At 43.4% G+C, this 22148-nt stretch overlaps 1 protein-coding gene across 1 annotated transcript in view; it reads left to right on the forward strand.

Moving 5' to 3' along the window:
• Positions 1 to 22148, forward strand: part of SMAP2 (small ArfGAP2) — a 51872-nt gene that overhangs the window by 24755 nt on the left and 4969 nt on the right. The window contains exons 3-7 of the mRNA XM_082247593.1: positions 1586 to 1671; positions 3431 to 3509; positions 7300 to 7383; positions 11596 to 11677; positions 20517 to 20617. Coding sequence (XP_082103719.1) covers positions 1586 to 1671; positions 3431 to 3509; positions 7300 to 7383; positions 11596 to 11677; positions 20517 to 20617 — 432 coding nt within the window. The remainder of the gene's footprint in view (positions 1 to 1585; positions 1672 to 3430; positions 3510 to 7299; positions 7384 to 11595; positions 11678 to 20516; positions 20618 to 22148) is intronic.

Consider the following 22148-nt stretch of genomic DNA (forward strand, 5'->3'; position numbering starts at 1 on the left):
CCCATCCGCAGGAGTAGCTAGGCATATAGACTTAGTCCAAAGACAAAAGACATTAGCATATACACACCCATGGGGGCTGTCCCATCTGGTCAATACCCCCCCTGCATCACCACTCCCAACTTAGTTTTAATCGCGATGGGGCACTGTGCTACTTTAACTGACCATTGGGCAGTTGTGCGACACTGTACCAAAATAAAATTTATGTCCTTTTTGTTCCCATAAATAGAGCTTTCTTTTGGTAGTATTTGATCTCTGCTGGGTTTTTTTTTGCACTGTAAACAAAGACTGACAATTTTTTGCTATAAAACAAATCCAATAAAAAAAAAAAAGTAAAAATAAATAATTTTTTTAATCAGTTTAGGCCAGTATGTTTTCTGCTACATATTTTTGTAAAAAAAAAAAAAAAATCCCAGTAAGCGTATATTGATTGGTTTGCGCAAAAGTTAAAGCCTCTACAAACCATGGGATATATTTATGGAACTTTTTATTTATTTTTTTCTAGTAATAGTGACTTCTAACGGGACTGTAATATTGCGGCAAACAAATCGTACTCTGACACTTTTAACGCTTTTTAGGGACCAGTGACACTAATGCAGTGATCAGTGCTAAAAAATATGCACCGTCACTGTACAAATGACACTGGCTAGGGAGAGGTAACCATTAGCGGCGATCAAAAGGTTTAACTGTGTTCCTAGCCAGTGTTTGTGTACTGTGTGGGAGGTGCTTTCACTAGAGGAAGATATGGATCCATGTCCCTGCTTTGCTGGAACACAAGATCAATGGAACTCCGACCCACACTGTGCTTGTGGACTTGCGTCAGTATATGGCTCCCTACAGTCTTGAACATGTATACCAGATTTTCCAGCTGCCCTACATACAAAGCTAGCTGACAACTTAGCTTGTGCTGGAATCTCTGTTTATTGAACAGTCACACAGAATTTATGTACAGCATGGACCTCCCCCCTCCTGATCAGATTACCACACACAGGTCAGGGGGTGCCTGATTACATTATCATATGCAGATAACATTGTATACAGAAATTGAATTAACCTGAACTAATTATCTAGCCATTTGGACAGATGTGAGGTCATTAACATTTAACAATGGAACAGACAGACTTAACACAATCCACATCACACCTCAATAGATAGACAGTAGAGGGAGTCTGTCAGTGACAGACTGTCCGTCTCCTACATTGAATTACATGTAATACACATCTAAAGCATTGCTTTGAGTATTTAGGAGTCTCAGACTTAACAGTGTAAAGTGGGATCAAATCTTCATATTTCTTGAGAGATATTGTTGATAAATATTACTCCCCCATTTAAAGTTATCCAAACCATATTCTCAGTGTCCATTAAGTATCTGTCTTTCACTCCCAGTGACGGTGAGTACCGTCACAATATATTTATTTATGTATGTATGTATATATGTATGGTTATAAACAGTATTATGTGATCCAGTGCATAGCAGCCACCCCATACCAGTAAAACTGCTACAGGGCGGTCATTAAGTGGTTATTGGGAAAAATTGGAGTGCATATGATAACTTATTAATTTCTCCTCCCTTTTTTTTTTTTTCCAGTGTATGGAAGAGATGGGAAACGGGAAAGCAAAAAGACTGTATGAAGCATTTTTACCTGAAAACTTTATCCGGCCGCAAACAGACCAGTATCCTTTTCTTTAGAAACAGAACTTGATTAAATGAGGTGATGGGTCCTGCTGACTTGCTTACATCTGTGACATCATTACTAAGATTCATCCGCTTACAACCAAAAATATATACCAATTAGGCCAATTGTGACAGGAAGTCTTAGCACTCTTAATACTCAGTGGGTGAGAATTGATAATCTGGTGTGTAGAAAAGTGACTGGATAAATCTTTATGGCTGTCAGCTCGTAACCTTGCTTCTTTACATACAGAACTCCCACCACTTGAGTCAGTGATGACCTTAGTGATGTCTGATTCGAATTGCAAGAAGTTGTTAAGGTGACTGGCCACCCAGTACATAGTAGGGATGGCTGTTTTTTTCATGTTCTGCAGCCACTATTGCACTTTGCAGGCAGTGCTAAAATATTGAGAAAGCTCAATGTAAAAAAAAGGTTTTCTGTATTTTAAGGGTATTTTTTTAGCTAAACTTGCTTTAGTTTTGGATAGATTAGAAAACCCCTATATGTTTTTTGCTTTTCAGTCCCACTGGTAAGATTGCCCTTCACTTTTGGAAAAAGCATCAGTAAATACAAGCAAATCTTCCAAAAGTGAGTGGGATTCTCAACTTGGACAATTGTCATTGAAAGTTTTTTTTTTTTTTTTTTTTTTTCCCTTCTTCCCCCAATGGGTATACCTTTATGTGTCACTCTGGTGACCATTCCAAAATGTTGGCTTCTCCTTTTAGTCTTAGTGACAATAGAAAATGTTCTATATTTTGCATATTTCTGTATGCTGTACAAGTGTTTATGATAGCATCACTGTATACATGAGTACAACAACACATAGTCATTCATGTGAATGGAAGGCTGTGTGTTGTACCTGGTCCGCCTGGATGGAGACGATCCGCTGGCAGTTAAGCTAAATAGGCTCAGCTGGCCTGGGTGCAAGACCCTAATGCTTTTTGTCTTCACTGTTTGCATTGGTGTGTATCAAAAACTAGCAAAAATGTGCCCAGGAAGAAAGGGCTAACAAAATACAGCATTTATAACATGGATAATAATAAGGCTCCGTTCACACTTGCACGATTCTGAGACTTTGGAGTGCAACATTGACGCTGCTTTGATGCAACTTTGGATGGATGTGACTTTGACCACTCATAATGGACAACTGTTGCATATACAACATTGAGGTGCGCCTTTTGAGGTTTTACATTGCAGTCTATGGCACACAAGTTGCATGAAAGTAGACCAAAGTAGTGCAGGAACCTTTTTAAAGTCGCTGTAACTTTAAGTCGCACCTATTTGAGTGGTTGTCTTTGAAAAACATGGGTTGAGACATGTCATGCGATTTTGACATCCAAAGTCGCATGACAAGTCTTACAAGTGTGAATGGAGCCTGAAGACCATGGTGAACAAAACCCCAGTGTATAAACCAACAAGATTAAACCATTTCTCCAAAGCATACCTTGAGCACTTTATCTGCACATTCTTATAACAATAAATGGGTAGTAAAGCATCCTCTCCACATGGCTCCTTGATTTGGAAAGTTCTAAGAACGTGTAGGTCTCCAGCATGCCTTATCGGAGAATGGCCTATAATCTAATTTCATTAGCAAGTTTCTTTTGCTGCAGGCTTTTCTGTGTTTTCTATGTATACATGCATTGCATGGATCTTGTAGTACACCTAAATCATTTTATTTCTGAATAGGTATATATTTTTTTTTATTAGTTATTGCTGTGGGCTCTGCGCCTTTGTTTCTACCCTTAACATGCAATCTACAGAGCAGTAGAGACCTTTATTAGAGAGAAGTATGAAAAGAAGAAATACATGGATCGTAGTATAGACATCAATGCATTTAGAGTGAGTATTGATGTAAACATGGACAGTTTAGTCTGAAGCCTGGTAGTTATTTAACTCTGTGGTGTTAGTAAACATAATAGATGTACCTAGTGTTATGGTGCTTTTCCACTGCATGGAACCGAACGGTTCGGCACGCTTTTGTGCTTTTCCACTGCTGGTACCGCATGGTATAGTGTAGGTACGGTACGGCTGCGCTTTTCCACTGCATGGAACAGAACGGTACGGCTCTCAAAAACAGTACCTACTCGATTGTGGTTCCAACAGGTACCATACCCTGTACCATATCCCACAATCCTTTGCATGCAGTCACTACTAGCCACTGATTGGTCAGAGAATCCCACCCACCCCATTGTTATCCCACCCACTTAACTTTAGTACTACTTTAGTGGAAAAGCAAACCGTACCGTACCGAACCGTTCCAACACCGTACCATGCGGTACCAGCAAACCGGGGCAAGCAGGGCCGAGTAGAGCTGAGCCGGTACTTGCAGTGGAAAAGTGCCATTACTGAGGCTGCTGAGTAGCTGAAAATCTGTGTGCTGTTGACTGCTTTCAAATAGAGCGCCAGGAAGCTTTAACAAACCAGTTGAATTGATATACTTAAATTTAGTTGTAAATGTTATGTTTGCCTTTTTCAGAACATACACTGTATGTTGATGAAGTCTGTTCACATTCTTATACTTGAGGGTAACAAATACACCACAGTAGAATCCACCAATGCCACGCTATAGTCTATGTTAAAGCTGAACTCCGGATACAAATTTTTAATTTGTATGCCATATTTCTCAACCACCAAGGATATAAATTCACTAAATGCCTTTACAAACCCACATACTACCTTGTAAAAGCAGTGATATCATCACTGTGTTGTACATAGCCTGTGCAGAGAGCAGAGCTATGGAAGTGGGTAGGGTCCTGCAAGTACAGGAGGGGTGGAGACAATACAAGTCACCATGCACAAGGACAGAGCAGCAGTGACCGATCTACAGGTAGCTCCTGCACAGATGTAAAAGTTTTACACTGGATTATTGCACTGATCTGGAAAAAATACTCAAAGCACACCCAGATTCAAGTAAGAATACTTATGTCTCTTGTATTTAGACAATCTTTGCTTATACTGGAGTTTGGCTTTACAGCAGAGCTCCACCCAAAAGGAGCAGTTCCTCTTTAAGGCCTTCTCCCCCGCTTCTGTTTGTAAAATGGAGCTTTTGGGGAGGGGGGGAGCAGGTACACGATTTTGACAGGTACCCCTTCCCACTTCTGCTCTGATCGCCTAGTTGATCTGACCCCCCCCCCCCCCCCCCAAAGTCTTTTGGGACACGACAGGTCCCAGAAGATTGCAGGTCCAGTCACAGAGCACAGCACCACTCCTGCATGCGCAGTTCTTTTGGCAGAAAAAAAATGCTTAGGCTCCGTTCACATATTGTCATCCTGGATCTGGGCTGAATCACAGCAAATCGCGGTACACCCATGCGATTCCCGTCACTTCCAATGGCACCCCAAACGCGGCGAGATTTTGCCATGATTGTCGCCAGATGAATTGCGATACAAACGCACAAAAAGAATCGCAGGGCGCCTGGGCGTCCCGTGATTTGCTGTGATTCTGTCCGCTATCTGGGACACCAATATGTGAAAGGAGTTTTAGGGCTCATGCACACTGCAGCTCAAAAAAAAAAAAGTGGCTTTTACAGGCATCTGAGCTTTTATTTCTCTGCCTAAAAGCTTTAAGAAGCTTGTGCTCTTTTGCACGTTATTTAGCTTATTTGAGCTTTTTTGAGCATAAAAGTTTTTTTAACAAACCGTGCCCTCAGTTCATTTTTCCTTTTTTTTTTTTTTTTTTTTTTTTTTTTTGTGTTTGTGCTTTTTTTGTGCGTTTTTGGGCACTTAGGTGTCTTTTCTCCTCGAAAGCTCCTTTAAAAAGTGCAAGTTTGGTGTGTTTTTTTTTTTTCTGCTTGTTAGAGCATATGCCTCTAAACTTCTGAAAAAGCCATAGTGTGCATGGATACATTGGCTAACATGGAGGAGAGTTCCCAGGCAGCAAAAATGACAACTCCAAAAACTTGTTTTTTTTTTTCCCATTTATTTTCCCATTTAAATAAATATATTTATTTTTTTCTGCATCTAAATGCTGAGCTCAATATATGCCTCTAATCGTCCTAATGCGCTTGGATACATAGAGTAACATTGAACTGCTTCTGCAGGCAAAACACAAAATTCCTGTGAAAGCAGCATTTTTTAGGCCTAGTGTGCATGAACTCTAATAGGTTACGTCTAATGATGTATGCCCCATCGTTGACTGCCGCAATGCTTTTACTTGTATTCAGCTTGCAGTGTCCTGCCTGCTCTGAATGGGAGACTTAAGCCCCGTACACACGTAGCGATTGTCGGCCATAAATATTCGGCCGACGACCGATCGGCCGATTGTAGGCTTGTTAGTATGATGCTTCCGACAGCCGATAACGCATTTTCGGCCGAACAGAATCTGTCGTGCAGGCATTAAAATTTTTGTTGGCCAACACCAGAACGGCCGATTGTTCGCCAGTCAGTACAGATTTCGGCCGACAGACAGCAGATTAGCAAGACTGGGCATGCTCAGAAAAGAAAAAAGACAAGGAAAGTTAACCATCACATGACATCACTTCTGCAGTCGGCTGTTGTTGGCCGACAAAATTCGTGTGCAGTCTTTTGCAGTTTTCAACAGACACGACAGCCCTGGACAAAAGACGGCCGATCGTTCGGCCGACGATCAGTACGTGTGTACGGGGCTTTATTGTTCTGGCTGCAGTACAGATATCACAGGTTACTTGCTCAGCACCTCCCCCATTCAGAAGAATGCAGATTGAAGATTCTTTGATAAATATAAAACGATGAACAGTTTTAGGAAATAAAACGTTATGAGGTTGTCAATGTATTGACTGTAATTTCTGATAATTTAAAGAGACCCTGTCACTAGATTAGGCACAGTTAACCAATTACTGCTAAGCAGATTTAGTTGTGCTGCTCATCTCTGAAAATTAACACTTCTGGAGTGTCAAAACCAATGACTTCCAGACCAATCAGTCACCCCCCCCCCTCCTAGTCCTTCACCGTACACTGGAGCTGCTAAACTGATGTTTAGGAGCAGTTAGGTGTTTTATTTTCTGAAGCCCCTAAACTCTCCTCTGTTAACCTATGTGTCTATGTACACATAGATGTTTAGAGGAGTTCACAGGCAGCTGGTTTTAATGGCATTTCTCTGAAAGCACAAAAACTTCATTCAGGACAAGAGTTTACCAGCATTTAAAACGCTAAATGCGCCTAAACTCTAAGCGCATTTATCACTTTAACTTTTTTAATTTCATTGGCCAGAATTTTCATTTGTGAAATAAACTCCCAAAAACCAAATTGGGCTAAACTCACCCAAACTGTTTTGAAAAAAAGGAGTTTAGGTGAGTTTTTAGAGAATGAGTTCTCCCGTTTTTACTCCTGCTGTCAGAAAAATCTCAAAACATGGGAAGTGAATGCAACTATGAGTGCACAATATCCGACAATAGGACAGCAGCCTTACTAGTTGCTATCGCTTCTGATCTTATGAGATTAATAGATACGTTGATACATTACAGATGACACAAATGCAATTAGTGAACCATGTCAGTTTGGTGACAGGGTCTCTTCAATTGTATCTTATTGACTAAAATGATCAATTGCTATCAATCACATGATTGAAAACCTTTGAAAGCCAGTGTACTTATGGAGAGACAAACACTTGGTCAAGAATTTGGTATAGCAAAAATACTTGTATTTTAAAACAGAAAGAGAGAGAAAGCAAGTGGAAGAAATCTGAGTCTGCTCCTGAAATAAAGTCAGAGCCCATCATATTTGAGAAGGTTAAACTGGTAAGTATTATGTCTTCTATACCCTGTATTAAAAATTGAAAGATGAAATCAGCTGTATTTATGATAAAATGGTGGTCTGGGCTGGAGTGATGTAATCAGCCTCTCTATTGGTCATATTTACTATTATCCTTGAAAGTGAAAGCAAACCCGAAATTTTGGTTGTCCTCAAAAAAGGAATAGCGTGGAAATCTTCCAATGGGGGACAGTAATTCTGGTGACCTAGGGGTGCCCAAGGAATTCCCCTAATTTGCAAGGATTTCCTCTCACTTCCTCTTTGGCTATGGGACAGGAAGTGTAGGGAAATCTCCGCAATGGGACAAAGATGGCGAAAAAATTCTGACCGGGGTTATAACCCTCCCTTACTCTATCCAAAATGAAAAAAAAAAAGTTTTTCTATAGCGCTACTTTAATAATCATGCTTTATTTTGTTGAAAAATCACTTTGAAAAACACCCCCTAGCACAGTGTTTCTCACACTTTTTTGTCTTTCGGCACACCAAAAATATCTAAAAATTTTCGTGGCACACCTGAAAAGATTTAACTTTTTTTTTTTTTTTTTTTTTGCGAAGAACTTATTTATTTTTAATTATGTGTACTAATGGGGTATGCTCACACCTTGGCATCCATGTGTACTGAGGGCCCCTCCCCCTCTCCATACACTTGGATAAGTAAGTCATATCCTAAAAATATTTCATTCCATCCTCATCAGCCTTTTTTGAAATCTTATCTCACACATCTTTAGATTGTACTGCCTATTCAAGCCTGGACATGAAGCCCCCCCCCCTATAGTAATGGGCAGCATATGGCAGAGTTGGGACACGCTTTGTTAACTCCTCCCTCCCCAGCAGCACTCCACACAGGCCGCCTCACCTCAGGCAGGTGCGGGTGGACACTGGACTGGCTCCTCTCTGACATGCGGTGCTTGTGCTCCCTTTCCTCAGGCTCTGAGCTGCGCAGCACTGGAAAAGATGGAGGGAGGTGGGGGGAGCTGGAGCCAAAACTGAGTCACTAGGCACGGAGCAGGAATTTAAATCCTCCTCCACTCTGAATGCTGGGGCCTCGCCTCATTCTCTCCTTCCGACATTGTGACATCACTGGTTGCTAGGGGGCAGGCAATCCTAGCAACCAGTGCGGCGGCCGCAGTAGAGGCCAGCAGAGTATTGGCCTGGACTTGGGGCTAAGAAAGTAAAACGAGCAATAGGAGACCTGGTGCTTTTTGGGGGCCCACTTGGGGCTATAGTCCAGGTAAGTTCCCCCCTCCCAACGTCACTGAATTCCTGAATTGTAAAAACAAGAAAAAGTATACCTATCTTTTTACTAATGCTGACAGCATAAGAATTAAAAATACTTTGTCTCATGAATAAGCTTTGCTTTAAAGTAGATCTAACCCGATCACTAAAATATTATAGGAGTTGTAAAGTCAGGAAGGTCTTTTTTCTCTGAATTCAATCTATGCGTTGAGAAAAAAACCCACCTGTGTGTAGCAGCTGTCCCAGCACCCCTTAAAGCGGTAGTATCCCGCTTTTTGACACTTTTACCTACAGGTAAGCCTATAATAAGGCTTACCTGTAGGTACAAATAATATCTCCTAAACCGGCACGGTTTAGGAGATATTTGCAGTGCATGCAGCCGCTCGCGCAAGCGGCGCATGCGCTCTGAAGGTTCGGGGGGACCTTCAATTATGTTTGCCGGGAGCTTGCGCGCGGGAGTGACGTAATCGAGGCTCCGGCCAATCACCGCGCCGGAGCCGCCGAACCCGGAAGAGGCAGCGAGGGATCATGGCAGCGCCCGCAGCGATGTCCGGGGGTCCGTGTCGGGGCTTCGTTCTAAGGTAAGTTACACATAATGGGCTAGTATGCGATGCATACTAGCTCATTATGCCTTTGTCTTGCAGGTTTTTTTTTTTTTTACAACCGCTTTAATACTTACATGTGCCCCCTTTCTGTCCAGCAATGTCCAGGAGTCCCTCGGCCGCCCTGGGACTCTCCCTTCTGATTGGCTGAGATACAGCTGTGGCGCCATTGGCTCACGTGGCTATCAATCAAAGTCACTGAGCAGATCAGGAGAGAGGGGGGGCGGGGCCAAACGGCAGCTCCGTGTCTGAATGGACACATGGAGCTGCAGCTCGGCTGCCCCCATAGCAAGCTGCTTGCTGTGGGGGCACTTGATAGAAGGGAGGGGCCAGGAGCAGAAACGAGGGACCCAAGAAAAGGAGGATCCAGGCTGCTCTGTGCAAAACCAACTGCATAGAGAAGGTAAGTATAACATATTTGTTTTTTGTTTTTTTGTTTTTTTAAAGACTTTACAATAACTTGAAATAAGCTTGCATGTGTCTGTATAATTTCAAAAGTTGTTTGTTGCAACTTTCCTTAAAATAATACTTGGTGATACTGTCATGAAGGTCCTTCTTCAGGCACTTTAAACTTTGGGATGACAACGCTGCTTCAACTGTGTACTCCTGGATTGTCAATGCCACAGTTTATCCTGGTGGATCCTACAGGTGGCTGTGTTGACATGTATTGTGCAATTACAGTTTCTTGTTTGGTCAAAAATAGTTTGTGGTAATGGTTTAGGACTGTCTCTTCCACCAGAGTTCCTCCAGAGGTTGCTAGGGGTTCCCTTTAGCAATGAGCAATTTTTGACCCTCAAAAACTGTACTCATCCACTGACACCAGTATTTCTTAGGTATCTGTAAGAGAGGCAATGTTCTCACTCACCCCCAGCATAATAAGCCTTCTTTCTTACAATGGCCACTAATGTAAGGGGGAACATTTTCACTGACCATCAGTGTAATGGGACACTACTTCACTGGCCGTAAATGTAAGGAAATACAATTCTCAGTTTGCCTTTTATCTCTCCATCGTTGCTTTCTTCTTCTCTCTTTTTTTGTTTTTTATTTATTTATTATGATTAAAAATACATTACTTTAAAGAGCAGCCACTAGTGTGTTTCCAGCTTTACTGTGTTTCTCTGCCTCCTAGAAATGTTCTCTGTAGGCACCCAAGCCTCTCCTTCTCTCTCTCATATTAATTTGTTTTGAATGAGCAGTGCACATTAGCTGTGGTCATGTTCACTGCTCTATGCACACTTAAAACTCCATAGTCCGTAGTCCATATCGGAAGCGAGCAAGAATGTGGCAGCTATGTTTCTACATACAGTGCGCCCATGGAGAAAGAACATAACCACCTTTTAACAGGAAGTCGGATCACAGCAGCAAAAAAAAAAAAAAATAGAATTTGGAGGAGGCTGAGCACAATAGAAGGTATTTTTTTTGAGATAAGAATATGTACATAGAATGGAATGTTTATTTATTTATTTTTTTTTGCATCGGCGTTTAGTGTCAGTTTAATTATAAAGCTATTTTTGGCATTAGGGTGTGCAGACATGATGGGAAGTCCAAAAGAAAAATCTTATAGTGGGCATACAAACTCCAGTTAACTGAGCATGGATGTTTGTATAGTCTTATTTGATTGATACAGAAAAGCCAACCTGACTGACAGAATAGGAAGAGTAGGGATAAACAGATAAGATGTGATTTAGTGTCGGTTCACATATATGCGATGCAGGAACCCTGCAAATCCACTGCCGGTTCCTGCATCGCATTCAAATCGCAGGCAGTTCACACTGCCATATGCGAAACGCTGGGGGTGTCAATACTAAGTCAACGACACCCCCAGATCAGTTCACATATCACAGTGCAAACTGTCAGTTCGGACATGAATCGGATCGCCATGGCGTGAACCCCCATGCAATCCGATTCTGCTGCAGACCCAAAAAAGGGTCCTGTTCGTGTTCTGTCCTAATCCAATGCAAATTCAGCCATACAATCTGTATGGCTGAATTCGCATCGCACAGACATCGCATGTGATTTTCAGAGCAGTGCGCTTCGAATGTGATGTCTGTCATCGCTATAGTGTGAAACGGGACTGAAACCAGATGGGTCAAAAGTCCGCTATCCTACTTCTATAGACACCAATTTGTAGTGCTTTTAATTTTGTAAAGGTCTTGATTTAGTCATTTGATGTAGAATTGTAAAAGATGCATTTTGATGTGGTAAAGCAAAGGCAATCATTTTGCACTTTGAATCAGTCAGTACTACAGATCACCACTGCAGCCAATGTTACTGTTTAATCTGTGTAGTATTCATTACTGCTGTTTAGTACACTAGGGTAAAATGGTTCACTGTGTAAACTTGACTATTGCCTTGTCTCAGCCACAGAGAAAGGATGAAGCTCAGGCTCCAAAGGTGTCTCCCCAGAAGGCAGCGGAACCTGTCGTAGATCTGTTAGGCCTTGGTGAGAAACTATTAGATAATGTCTGTTGTGTTTCGACATAAGCCTAAAGAGACTGTGTAATTATAATACTCTATAAGGAAAATAAATCGGAATTAACAACATATATTTTGCAGTTTTTTTTTTTTTTATATTTATTTGATATTGTAGAGCCTGAAATAATAGGTTTAATACAGGAAGCATTAGACATCTTAAAACATTTTACAAACTGCTAGTGTAACAAGCATTCGGAGTAACAATCAGTTGTAATTTAAAGTGAAACTATAATGGTTTTGGGTTGTAAGATTTTTTTTTTTTTAAGGTGTTTATGTAAACTCAGTTCCTCTGTGTCCAGCCCTGCCCAGCAAATTGATTCTCTAGTTTTTTTTTTTAAGCTAAAAAATGATTCTAAATATATTTATTTTAGTCAGATGTAAATAATATTCTATAAGATCATCCAGTATTTACTCTTTCTAGCCAACCAGGGAAGAGCTAGTCTCCTTTCCACATGTTTACCAAGCCTTCTATAGGGCCCATTGATGCCTATGTGTGTTAGGTGCAGTGCGCTACAGAAAAAAATCCTACTTGCACCATCTTTGATACTCTTTCATGAAATTGCACATTACAGTGGTAGTATGTCTAAGGCTTGGTTTCCACTATTGCGACTTGCTGTGCGACTTGACACATGTCAAGTCGCACAGCAAGTCAAAAGCCATTCATTTCTATTTGGCCCGTTTTTCACTGCCGCGACTTGAGTTGCGGCGACTTGAAAAGTAGTTTCTCTATCGCTCATTGACAGACGTAGTCTTCTTGATTCTCAAGAGCTGGGTTATGTTGTCTCCGCAGGAGTAGGACTAGGCAGAAAGACAAAACGTTCTGGCTCCACCTTAGGGGCAGTCTCTGAGGGTATATCCTCCCTCTCTCTGCTACAGGGAATCAGTTTTTTTCTGTCTAGTCAGGAGTAAGGACCTAAGTTCCTTGCTGGGATCTTTTGGTCCTGGCAAGACTTTTTTCTTTAGAAAAAGACATTTTTTAGGTAGTTTTTCTCCAGTGTTTTTCCTGTGAGATCTTCAAGCAAAAATGCCGGACTGGGCGACACTTGTGGTCACCCCAGCCGGCCTACGAGCGCGCGCAGACCATGGCATTGCGCTTGGTCGGCCGCGACACATTCAAGTAAGTATGCGGGGCCGGGCGACGGGCTGGATGTTGAGATCCAGTGGTCACCCCGGTTTCTGCCTACGAGCGTGTGCAGACCAGAGCTCCGCGCTGGGTCGGCCGCGACGGAGTCCCAGTGGAGGGACTGACCTTGCGAGTTAAAAGTCTCGCTTGGACGCCAGGAACCAGAGAGTCGAGGCGTCCGGAGTGGTCCACAAACCCCCACCCCGGTGGAGAGGGTATTGTGAAGAGAGGGTGCCTGTCGGTTCGGTATGGTGAGTAAACGTTCCCTTTTTTTTTCTTTCCTCGTTATGAGGCAGTATGAATTATGGGCCCCTCCATATATGGTCAGTATATATCTGATACTTATAAGTCCCCCTTGTAATACAGCATGTGTTTGTGGGAAGTGGACTTGGTTTGAGAGCTAACACTCTACCCAGCAGACTGTAACATTACAGCAGACATAGGAGGTATAATCCTACCTTATTTGTAGTGTATCTCCTGTAGATCCATATATCGCCTCTTAGCAGAGATGCAGGTGGATGTGCTGGGAAAACGATTTCGGCGGTCCGCCGCCATTTTGCCGTAGACCAAGTGCATGTATGTCCTCAGGTCACGCCGGCCGCCATGTTTTTGGAGTCTTATGTCTCTTCTATGGGGGCGGCCATGTTTCGTGAGCCCAGCTACCTCGTGGAGAGCTGGGAACGCCGGAAGGCGTACACAGGGGGCGGAGCCACGTCCTTCTACCCGGGAATAAGCAACAGCTCCTTCCAGTCTGTGTAAGACAGACGCTGACTGCAGTTGGTTGGAAACTTCACTGCATCGGTTGGTGAGCCTTGGGGGTCCCTCTCTCTCTCTGTGGGATCGAGAAGCAGGTACTCTGAGGGGCGCTATTGCGCTAGGGGGAGACACACAAAAAAAAAAAAAAAAGTTTTTTTGTTTTTGCTGGCAAAGGTGTCCTGAATTAACATGGACCCTGCCACTCATGTATCTCCTCCGGATCCCCTCGAGGGGTCTGCAGGATCCTCCAGCACCCCACTGACAATTGAATCATTGTCAGCTATTATGGAAACTTTTGTGTCCCGGGTGGAAGTGGCTTGTCAGGGACAGGGCGCAAGAAAGCGACCCCCGCCTAACCCCTTATTATCTGAAACCTCGGATTCAGACTCTGAGCCTATTTCTGCAGTTGCAGGTACTTCATCTGGGATTGGTGTCTCGGGTCCTGTCTCTTCAGACAGCGAGGAGGATGTTTCGGCATCAGCCATAGCCCGAGAGGAAGCGTTGGTAAACGCACTCATTGTATCTGTTCAAGAAACCTTAAGGTTACAGGGTATTCCATCGGAAATAGCTGAAACTGAAATCCCTTTTGGGACTAAAAAACGCATCAAAGTGGCGAAGGTTTTTCCATTGCCCAAATGTTTTGGCAATCCAATCGAAGAAGAATGGCGTCTGCCAAAACGCACTTTTACTATTTCTAAACGCATTAACAGGCGTTATCCGTTTGAGGAAACCCTCATTAAGAAATGGACAGAACCACCTGTGGTGGATTCACCAATTGCTAGATTGAATAAAGCCACGGTTATTCCTCTAGAAGACGCTCCGTCTTTTAAAGATCCAGTGGATCGCAAGATAGAAGCTATGTCTCGCACCATGTTTTCCTTGATTGGATCAGCTTTCAGACCTATAATAGCTATTGGTCTGGTTTCGCAGGCTGTAACTGAATGGACCAAGTGGTTACGCCGGGACTTAGAAGAGGTCCCTCAGGCGGTATCAGATTTGTTGGAACAAATGATACAGGGGTTACAGTTTGTGTGTGATGCGGCGTTAGACGCCACTCCATTATTGGCGCGAGCATCAGTCTCAGCAGTGGTTCTCAGGCGTACACTGTGGCTAAAAGGTTGGTTAGCGGACCAAGGTTCCAAAAAAGCATTGGCTAATATCCCCTTTTTAGGAGAGCGTCTATTTGGAGCCAACTTAGATGAGATCATTAAGGATCTCACGGGTGGAAAGAGCACCTTTTTACCGCAAAATTTTAAAGGTAAAGGAACTCGTCAAAGACGAGGGCCTTCTTTTTCTGCTCACAAGAGGTTTTTTCGTCCCGCGGGTGAAAAAATTAAGTCCTCCAAAGCTCCTGCAGGAGGCGTCAGGGGTCGTTGGTCGGGCAAGCAAAAGCCCGCCCCCTCCATACCTGAAGATAAACCGTCCAAAGCCTGAAGGTGCGCCCCCACCCATAACTGGGGTGGGGGGACGTCTTCGCCGGTTCCCGGATCCATGGCTTTCCAGAATCTCGGACAAATGGGTTTGCGAAGTCATAAGGTCAGGGTACAAGATCGAGTTTAGATCTCTCCCACCGGCGCGATTCTTCCCTTCCAATATCCGACTATCCCCGGATCGTTTAGAAGATCTGCGAAGAGCAGTCACAGATTTACTACAACAAGGAGTGGTAGTCCACGTTCCTTGGACAGAACGGTTTCAAGGGTTTTATTCAAACCTATTTACAATACCCAGGAAAGAGGGCAAAGTGCGTCCAATTCTGGACTTAAGGGCACTCAATTCTTTTGTCAACATAAGAAGATTCAGAATGGAGTCCATTCGCACAGTAGCAGCCTTCCTGCATCCAGGGGATGTCCTAGCGTCCATAGACATCAAGGACGCCTATCTTCACATTCCCATTTTCGCAGGACATCAGCGGTTTCTACGCTTTTCCGTAGAAGAGAACCACTATCAGTTTGTGGCGTTACCTTTCGGTCTCGCCACGGCTCCGCGGGTCTTCACGAAGGTGTTGGCCCCAATGTTGGCACTTTTGCGCCAAAGAGGCATATCGATCCTTGGTTACCTAGACAATCTTCTGCTTCATGCAGAGTCTCCTCAGACCTTACTACAAAACATAGAAATTACTATGATTTCTTTACAGGAATTCGGGTGGCTGGTGAACCAGCAAAAGTCATTTCTGGTTCCCACCCAGAGGCTCGAATATCTGGGTCTAATTCTAGACACAGTCAGGACAAGAGTTTTTCTTCCGATAGGGAAACTCCGAAAGATTCAATCAGCAGTCCAGTTGTTACTGTCCAACAGCTGGTCTTCCCTTCGGACTTGCATGAGGGTTCTGGGGTTGAGGGTGGCTTCGTTCGAAGCAGTCCCATTTGCCCAGTCCCATACCCGAATTCTTCAGCAAGAGATTCTTCTCAGATGGAATCGGAATCCGGAATCCCTGGACAATCAGATCCGATTGAGCAAACAGACCAGAGAGTCTCTGGTCTGGTGGCTTCGGTCTTCGATGCTCAGCCAGGGAAAGTCATTTCTGCCAATATATTGGACGACAGTGACCACGGATGCCAGTCTATCCGGATGGGGAGGAATTCTCGGTCAGTTATCTGTCCAGGGACTTTGGTCCCCGGAAGAATCCAGGTTACCGATAAATGTATTGGAACTGAGAGCGATCAGACTTTGTCTGATTCACTGGACCGAGCAGCTCCAGGGCAGCCCGGTTCGGATCCAGTCGGACAATGCCACGGCCGTGGCTTATGTCAATCACCAGGGGGGCACCAAGAGTGTCCGAGCGGCCAAAGAAGTGGCTTGCATTCTTCGCTGGGCGGAACGATTTGTTCCAGCAATCTCTGCGGTGTTCATTCCGGGGGTGGAGAATTGGCAGGCAGATTATCTCAGCCGTCAGACTCTGGATCAGGGGGAATGGTCCCTCCATCCAGACGTTTTCCACCAGTTGTGCCTACGGTGGGGCACCCCGGATGTGGATCTGTTGGCATCACGATTCAACAGGAAAGTTCAGAGATTCGTGGCTCGCTCCCGCGATCCTCTAGCAGAAACCGCAGACGCACTGATCGCCCCGTGGGGGCAATACCAGCTAATGTATGCCTTCCCTCCTCTCGCGTTACTGCCAAGACTTCTTCGCAGGATAGAGGAGGAAGGAATTCCAGTAATTCTGGTAGCTCCGGACTGGCCTCGTCGAGCTTGGTACGCCGACGTGGTCAGACTGGTGGCGGACGTCCCGTGGAGACTTCCTCTCAGGGAGGACCTACTGTCTCAGGGACCGATCTTCCATCCTGCTTTACGATCGCTGGCTTTAACGGCCTGGCTATTGAGACCCAGGTGCTGAAGGACAAGGGATTGTCAGCTTCAGTTATTCCTACTCTAGTTGAAGCTAGGAAAGCGACTTCCAGAAAGATTTATCATCGCACATGGAAGTCCTACATTGCATGGTGTGAACCTTTGGGGTTCCGTCCTCGGTCTTATTCGATTAGTCGAATATTAGCTTTTCTGCAACAAGGGGTTGAGCAGAAACTGGCCTTGAGTACTATCAAGGGTCAGGTCTCAGCATTAGCTATCTTCTTTCAGAAGCCTTTGGCTACTCATTCCTTGGTGCGGAATTTCATCCAGGGGGTGCGACATCTGGCTCCGCCAGTGCACGCGCCGTTACCCCCCTGGGATCTTAATTTAGTGTTGTCGGTTCTTCAGAAACCTCCCTTTGAAGATATTAGGGAGATTCCTCTACCTACGTTGTCCCAGAAGGTGGCCTTCTTGGTGGCTATTACTTCTGCACGCAGGGTGTCAGAACTGGCCACATTATCTTGTCGTTCACCATATCTGGTGGTTCATAGAGATAAGGTGGTTCTTCGTCCGAATCCATCCTTCCTACCAAAAGTGGTTTCAGAATTTCATCTGAATGAAGAAATTGTGTTACCTTCCCTGTGTCCTAAGCCCAGTCATCCTCGGGAGTTTGCTTTACACTCCTTGGATGTGGTCCGGGCGATCAGGGTATACTTGAAAACAACAGACTCGTTTCGCAAGACGGATTCACTTTTTGTGATCTCAGATGGACCCAAAAAGGGGTTGCCTGCATCTGCCGCGACCATTTCCAGATGGATCAGACAGACGGTAGTACAGGCTTATTCTATTAAGGGTCGGGAGCCCCCGTTCCCTGTTAAGGCGCACTCCACTCGGGCACTTAGTGCGTCATGGGCCTTTCGCCATCAGGCGTCAGTGGTCCAGGTGTGCAAGGCGGCTACCTGGTCGTCGGTGCATATCTTTACAAAACATTATAAAGTTGATGTAATGGCATCGTCTGATGCCTCGTTTGGCCGCAAGGTTTTGCAGGCCGCCATTTGAGGAGACCAGTGGTCTACCTCGAGGGTTTTTTCCGTTGGAATTTTTATTTGAGTCTCATTCTTTGTTTATAATGAGCCTTTAAAACTTCTAGTTTGGCACCGGTTGGGCCTTCTAGTTTGGATTTGATTTTGTCAATCCCACCCCTCATTTGTGGCACTGCTTCTGGATGTCCCAGCTCTTGAGAATCAAGAAGACTACGTCTGTCAATGAGCGATAGAGAAAAATGGATTTTTGTAAGATCTTACCGTAAAATCCTTTTCTCTTAAGCTCATTGACAGACGTAGTACCCTCCCCTCTATCATTGAGTTGGGTTGGGTTAAATTCTCTGTTACTGCTTTAGAACAGAACTGATTCCCTGTAGCAGAGAGAGGGAGGATATACCCTCAGGGACTGCCCCTAAGGTGGAGCCAGAACGTTTTGTCTTTCTGCCTAGTCCTACTCCTGCGGAGACAACATAACCCAGCTCTTGAGAATCAAGAAGACTACGTCTGTCAATGAGCTTAAGAGAAAAGGATTTTACGGTAAGATCTTACAAAAATCCATTTTTGTGCACTACTTTTGGGCCGACTTCAGTGCGACTTCCGTCTATAATGAGGGACAAGTCTCACTGAAAGCCGTGAACACTACAGAGTGTTGAGACTTCTAGCGCGACTCTGTAGCCGCAGCAGTGGAAACCGAGCTTAAAATGCAACTTACCGCACAGATGTGACCTGGCTCTTAAGGTGACGGTGTACCTAGATTATACACATTAAAGTACTAGCTCACTTACACACAGATGTAATGATGCGGCCAGAAAGCTCCTAAGTAAAAAAAAAAATGTGAGTTATGTTCCTATGAAGATGTCGCATATACACATGTACAGGCACATAAACATGCGTAATATGCAGAAAATTATTTTTCATACTGTTAGAGCTGCCAGTGTTTCAATGACATGTATATGCTGGTATGCGTTTGTGTAAAATTGCTGCACTCAAATGGAAACATTTCTATGCAGCCATGTGCATTGTCTCATAAACAACTATGAACAATGTTCAGATCCATAAAAAAAAGTACATGATTACAAATATGGAGTTATTTCGCCTTTGTGCAAATACTTTAAATATATTCCGAACAAGCTGTGCAATTCACCTCTGTAGCTTTGGGCATTGTGGAGAAATTAATCTTCAAAGTTTACAACAGAGGCACTGTTCTTTTATTGATACTTTTTATTTCAGCAAAATCTTGCCAGTCTGCTAGTCTTCTAATGTAAGCACCATGCAACAAACTGACTGTAAAGTCCTGTTTTGGTCTTTGAGGATGAAATACTTCATAGTACATGCAACTAGAGGCCAGGAATAGCTTGTTTTTAAATTTAAAGCTCCTGGTACTGCTTCTTAAGAATATGTAAAAAGTTTGTCTGTAGTCTGGACATAGGTGCACTTTAAAAACTGCCTGTGTACTTCTGTATTAAATGCCTTGTATGGGTTCTCCCATCCCGCTCCTGCCTTTTATACCCAAACATAGATTTTAAATGCAACCCAGACCTGCAGTTGCAAACACTGCTTCGGTCAGTGTTTACAACTGCTTTCTTAACCTAGTGCCTGTGCTGCATTGCTGCTACTGCTGTAATTACTTTGTAAAAATCATGAAAGCATCCTGTATAGATTATTTGTTTGTGAAATATACAATCATAACTTGTTAGTTTGTAAATATTAAAGTCCAAATAAACCCAAACCATTACATTTCCATTTAAGAGCCCAATCACACCTGAATTTCACAGGATCGCGGTCTGTCTTTGGGCCTTTGACCTGCATTTCCTGTAATGTGGTGTTTTGCAGGAGATGGCAAGTGGAGTCCTCCACCAGTTGCCTAAAAGCTGATCATCCTGCTGTCTGTTTATGTTTTTTTTGGGTTGTACTCAGTATGTGCAAAGAGAGATCGCACAAATAAGTTTAAGTATAACATTTATTAAAAGTAATGACACTCAGGTATTCAAAAATCTAACCATAATACTTCACTAAAGATGCTGTTTCCACCATGGGTCCCTCTAGTGATGGTGTGGCACAGGTGACCACAGAGGCATGCATGATTGCAAGCTCTGATTTGAGACGCAGATTACAAGCTGTGTGTTATATAGAGAAAATGGCCAACCTATCCCCCTCTGCAAGCAACAGTATGACCTTCTAAGAAAGATAACACATTCCTGAAAGGAGATTAGTGGGCTGGCTTATCCATATAGTTAGTTTACAATCCCATTCCTATCACTTTAGTTGGCTAAAGCAACTAGACTTTGTCTTGCATAGCCCCTTAGGCAAGGCTTGGAGGCATTCTTAAATATTGGGAGATAATTAAACAACTTTAAATAGGGAGATATGTAATATGCAATTTCCTCATCACCTGTCCCAGTGAATGTTGCGTTACAGTGCAGTTGTGAGAGGGCAAAAAATTTGCACAATTTTGTTAAGCTTACGATATTTGCTAATGCGCTTTTGTTTGGTAAAGGTGATTTCTGAAAAGTGTGGCTCTTGAAAATCCTTTGTCTAATTTTCCTGGATGTAATGGTAATTGATCTGCAGAGTTGCCATTTTAATGCATTTGCTTGTAGATGCTCCAGTGGCTGCAACTGTTACCAATGGGAAGTCCAGCACCACTTTGGAGAAAGAATTGGATCTTTTTGGGCCTACATCAGGCTCTAAATCCAGCCAGGTAAGCAACTTACAAGTTTGCTCTTGCCTTTTTATGCAAACATCTAGCTAATGCCTCACTTTAATATTGCATTCTGACACTACTTGGAGTTGAAGCGGTTGAAAAAAGTACAATATGTTAGCAGTTAGAATTGAAACTGTCCCATTGTGCTTTTCATCTTATACCTTTAGGTTACATTCCAGAGCATTCGATAGATTTGTTTTTCCTCTCTCAAAGTGGTGAACTAGGGTAAAGGCAAGTCATTAGCTTATGTATTTAAGTATGCATTTAAAGTGGTTGTAAACCCTTAAATATACCCAGTGAAGTGATAGGCTTCAGGTGATACAAAGAAATTAAACATCCTACATAAGTTTCAGTCAGCCGGAGGTTCCTCCCCTGTCGCCATTTTTTCTCTTGGTGTCAGGAAAACTTGTAAAAAGTGGCTCATGCAGCTTGCAGCATCAGAAGCAACAGAAGCCGCAGCAACAGACAAAAGTGACACTCAGAGCTCTTGATTGAGACAAGTACACACTATAGAAGAATATGCTTTCCTTATGTTTCATGTCCTAAACGAGAATGACAGACTGTGCTGAGGGAACACAGCATAAGGAGGAAGAAAAGAAAATTAGGAAAGGTTACAGGAGAAACTCTGCTGCCAAGAAAAACACAAAATAGTGTAAAAAAAAAAGAATTAAGTGTCTTCTCTCCCTGTGTCTATCTCCCTGATATACCCTCCTTTCTACTTTGGGCAGCCTGTAAACTTGGAGACTGTAAAACTTCAGTTAGTCTTCCTCTCAAGCTTAGTCAAAACATACAATGAGGGCTGAAAATGAACACCTAATTCAATTACAGAAAGTGACACAGTTTTTGAGATCAAGGGGAGGGGGAGAGTTTCCTATAAGAAAGTGACTGCTCTGGGCTTTAACAAAATGGCAGCCTCCAGCAAGAAGAAAGAGGAGCAATGCTGGGGGCAATTTACAGCACACTAATTTTGGTAACATAATTATTAATGTAGGTTCTTTTGTTAAAGAACATTGGGCACAATTCACTAAAGCTTTTTGCATGCATTACGTCAGTCACTTAATCACTTCTGTTAGAATCTGTTATCTGCATGGCCACTTCTGTTAGGCTGGCCATATATTACACACATTTCTTGTACAATTTTACGCAAAGCAGCAGAAGGCATGTGGACCATCTCTAGTAGTCCAAGGTTGAAAGGCAGCATCACAGCCGGTCTGTCACCTATTTACCATATGCATGTAAAGCCTAGTACACACTAGTTCAACCTGAAAAAAAATACAGCTCAGGTCAGAGCTGCTGTACTAACAAGCCGATGTTAGTACAGCGATCTCCCGTGCTGAGCTATTGTGTTCTGATAGGGTTCAATCCGGTCAGCGCTCACAACCATTGGCTGAGAACGCTGATCAGAAGCCGGCCAGCTGCTGGTTTTCTAGCATGCTTGTCAGTCAGAAGCCAGCTGAAGGCAATGCAGCGGAAGGCAGTCGGGTGGAAACGGACCTCCTGTCTGTTTCTATCCAATCCACTGGACGGA

The sequence above is a fragment of the Pelophylax lessonae genome, assembly GCF_965119305.1.
Source record: "Pelophylax lessonae genome assembly, chromosome: 2".
NCBI classification, from domain to species: Eukaryota; Metazoa; Chordata; class Amphibia; order Anura; family Ranidae; genus Pelophylax; species Pelophylax lessonae.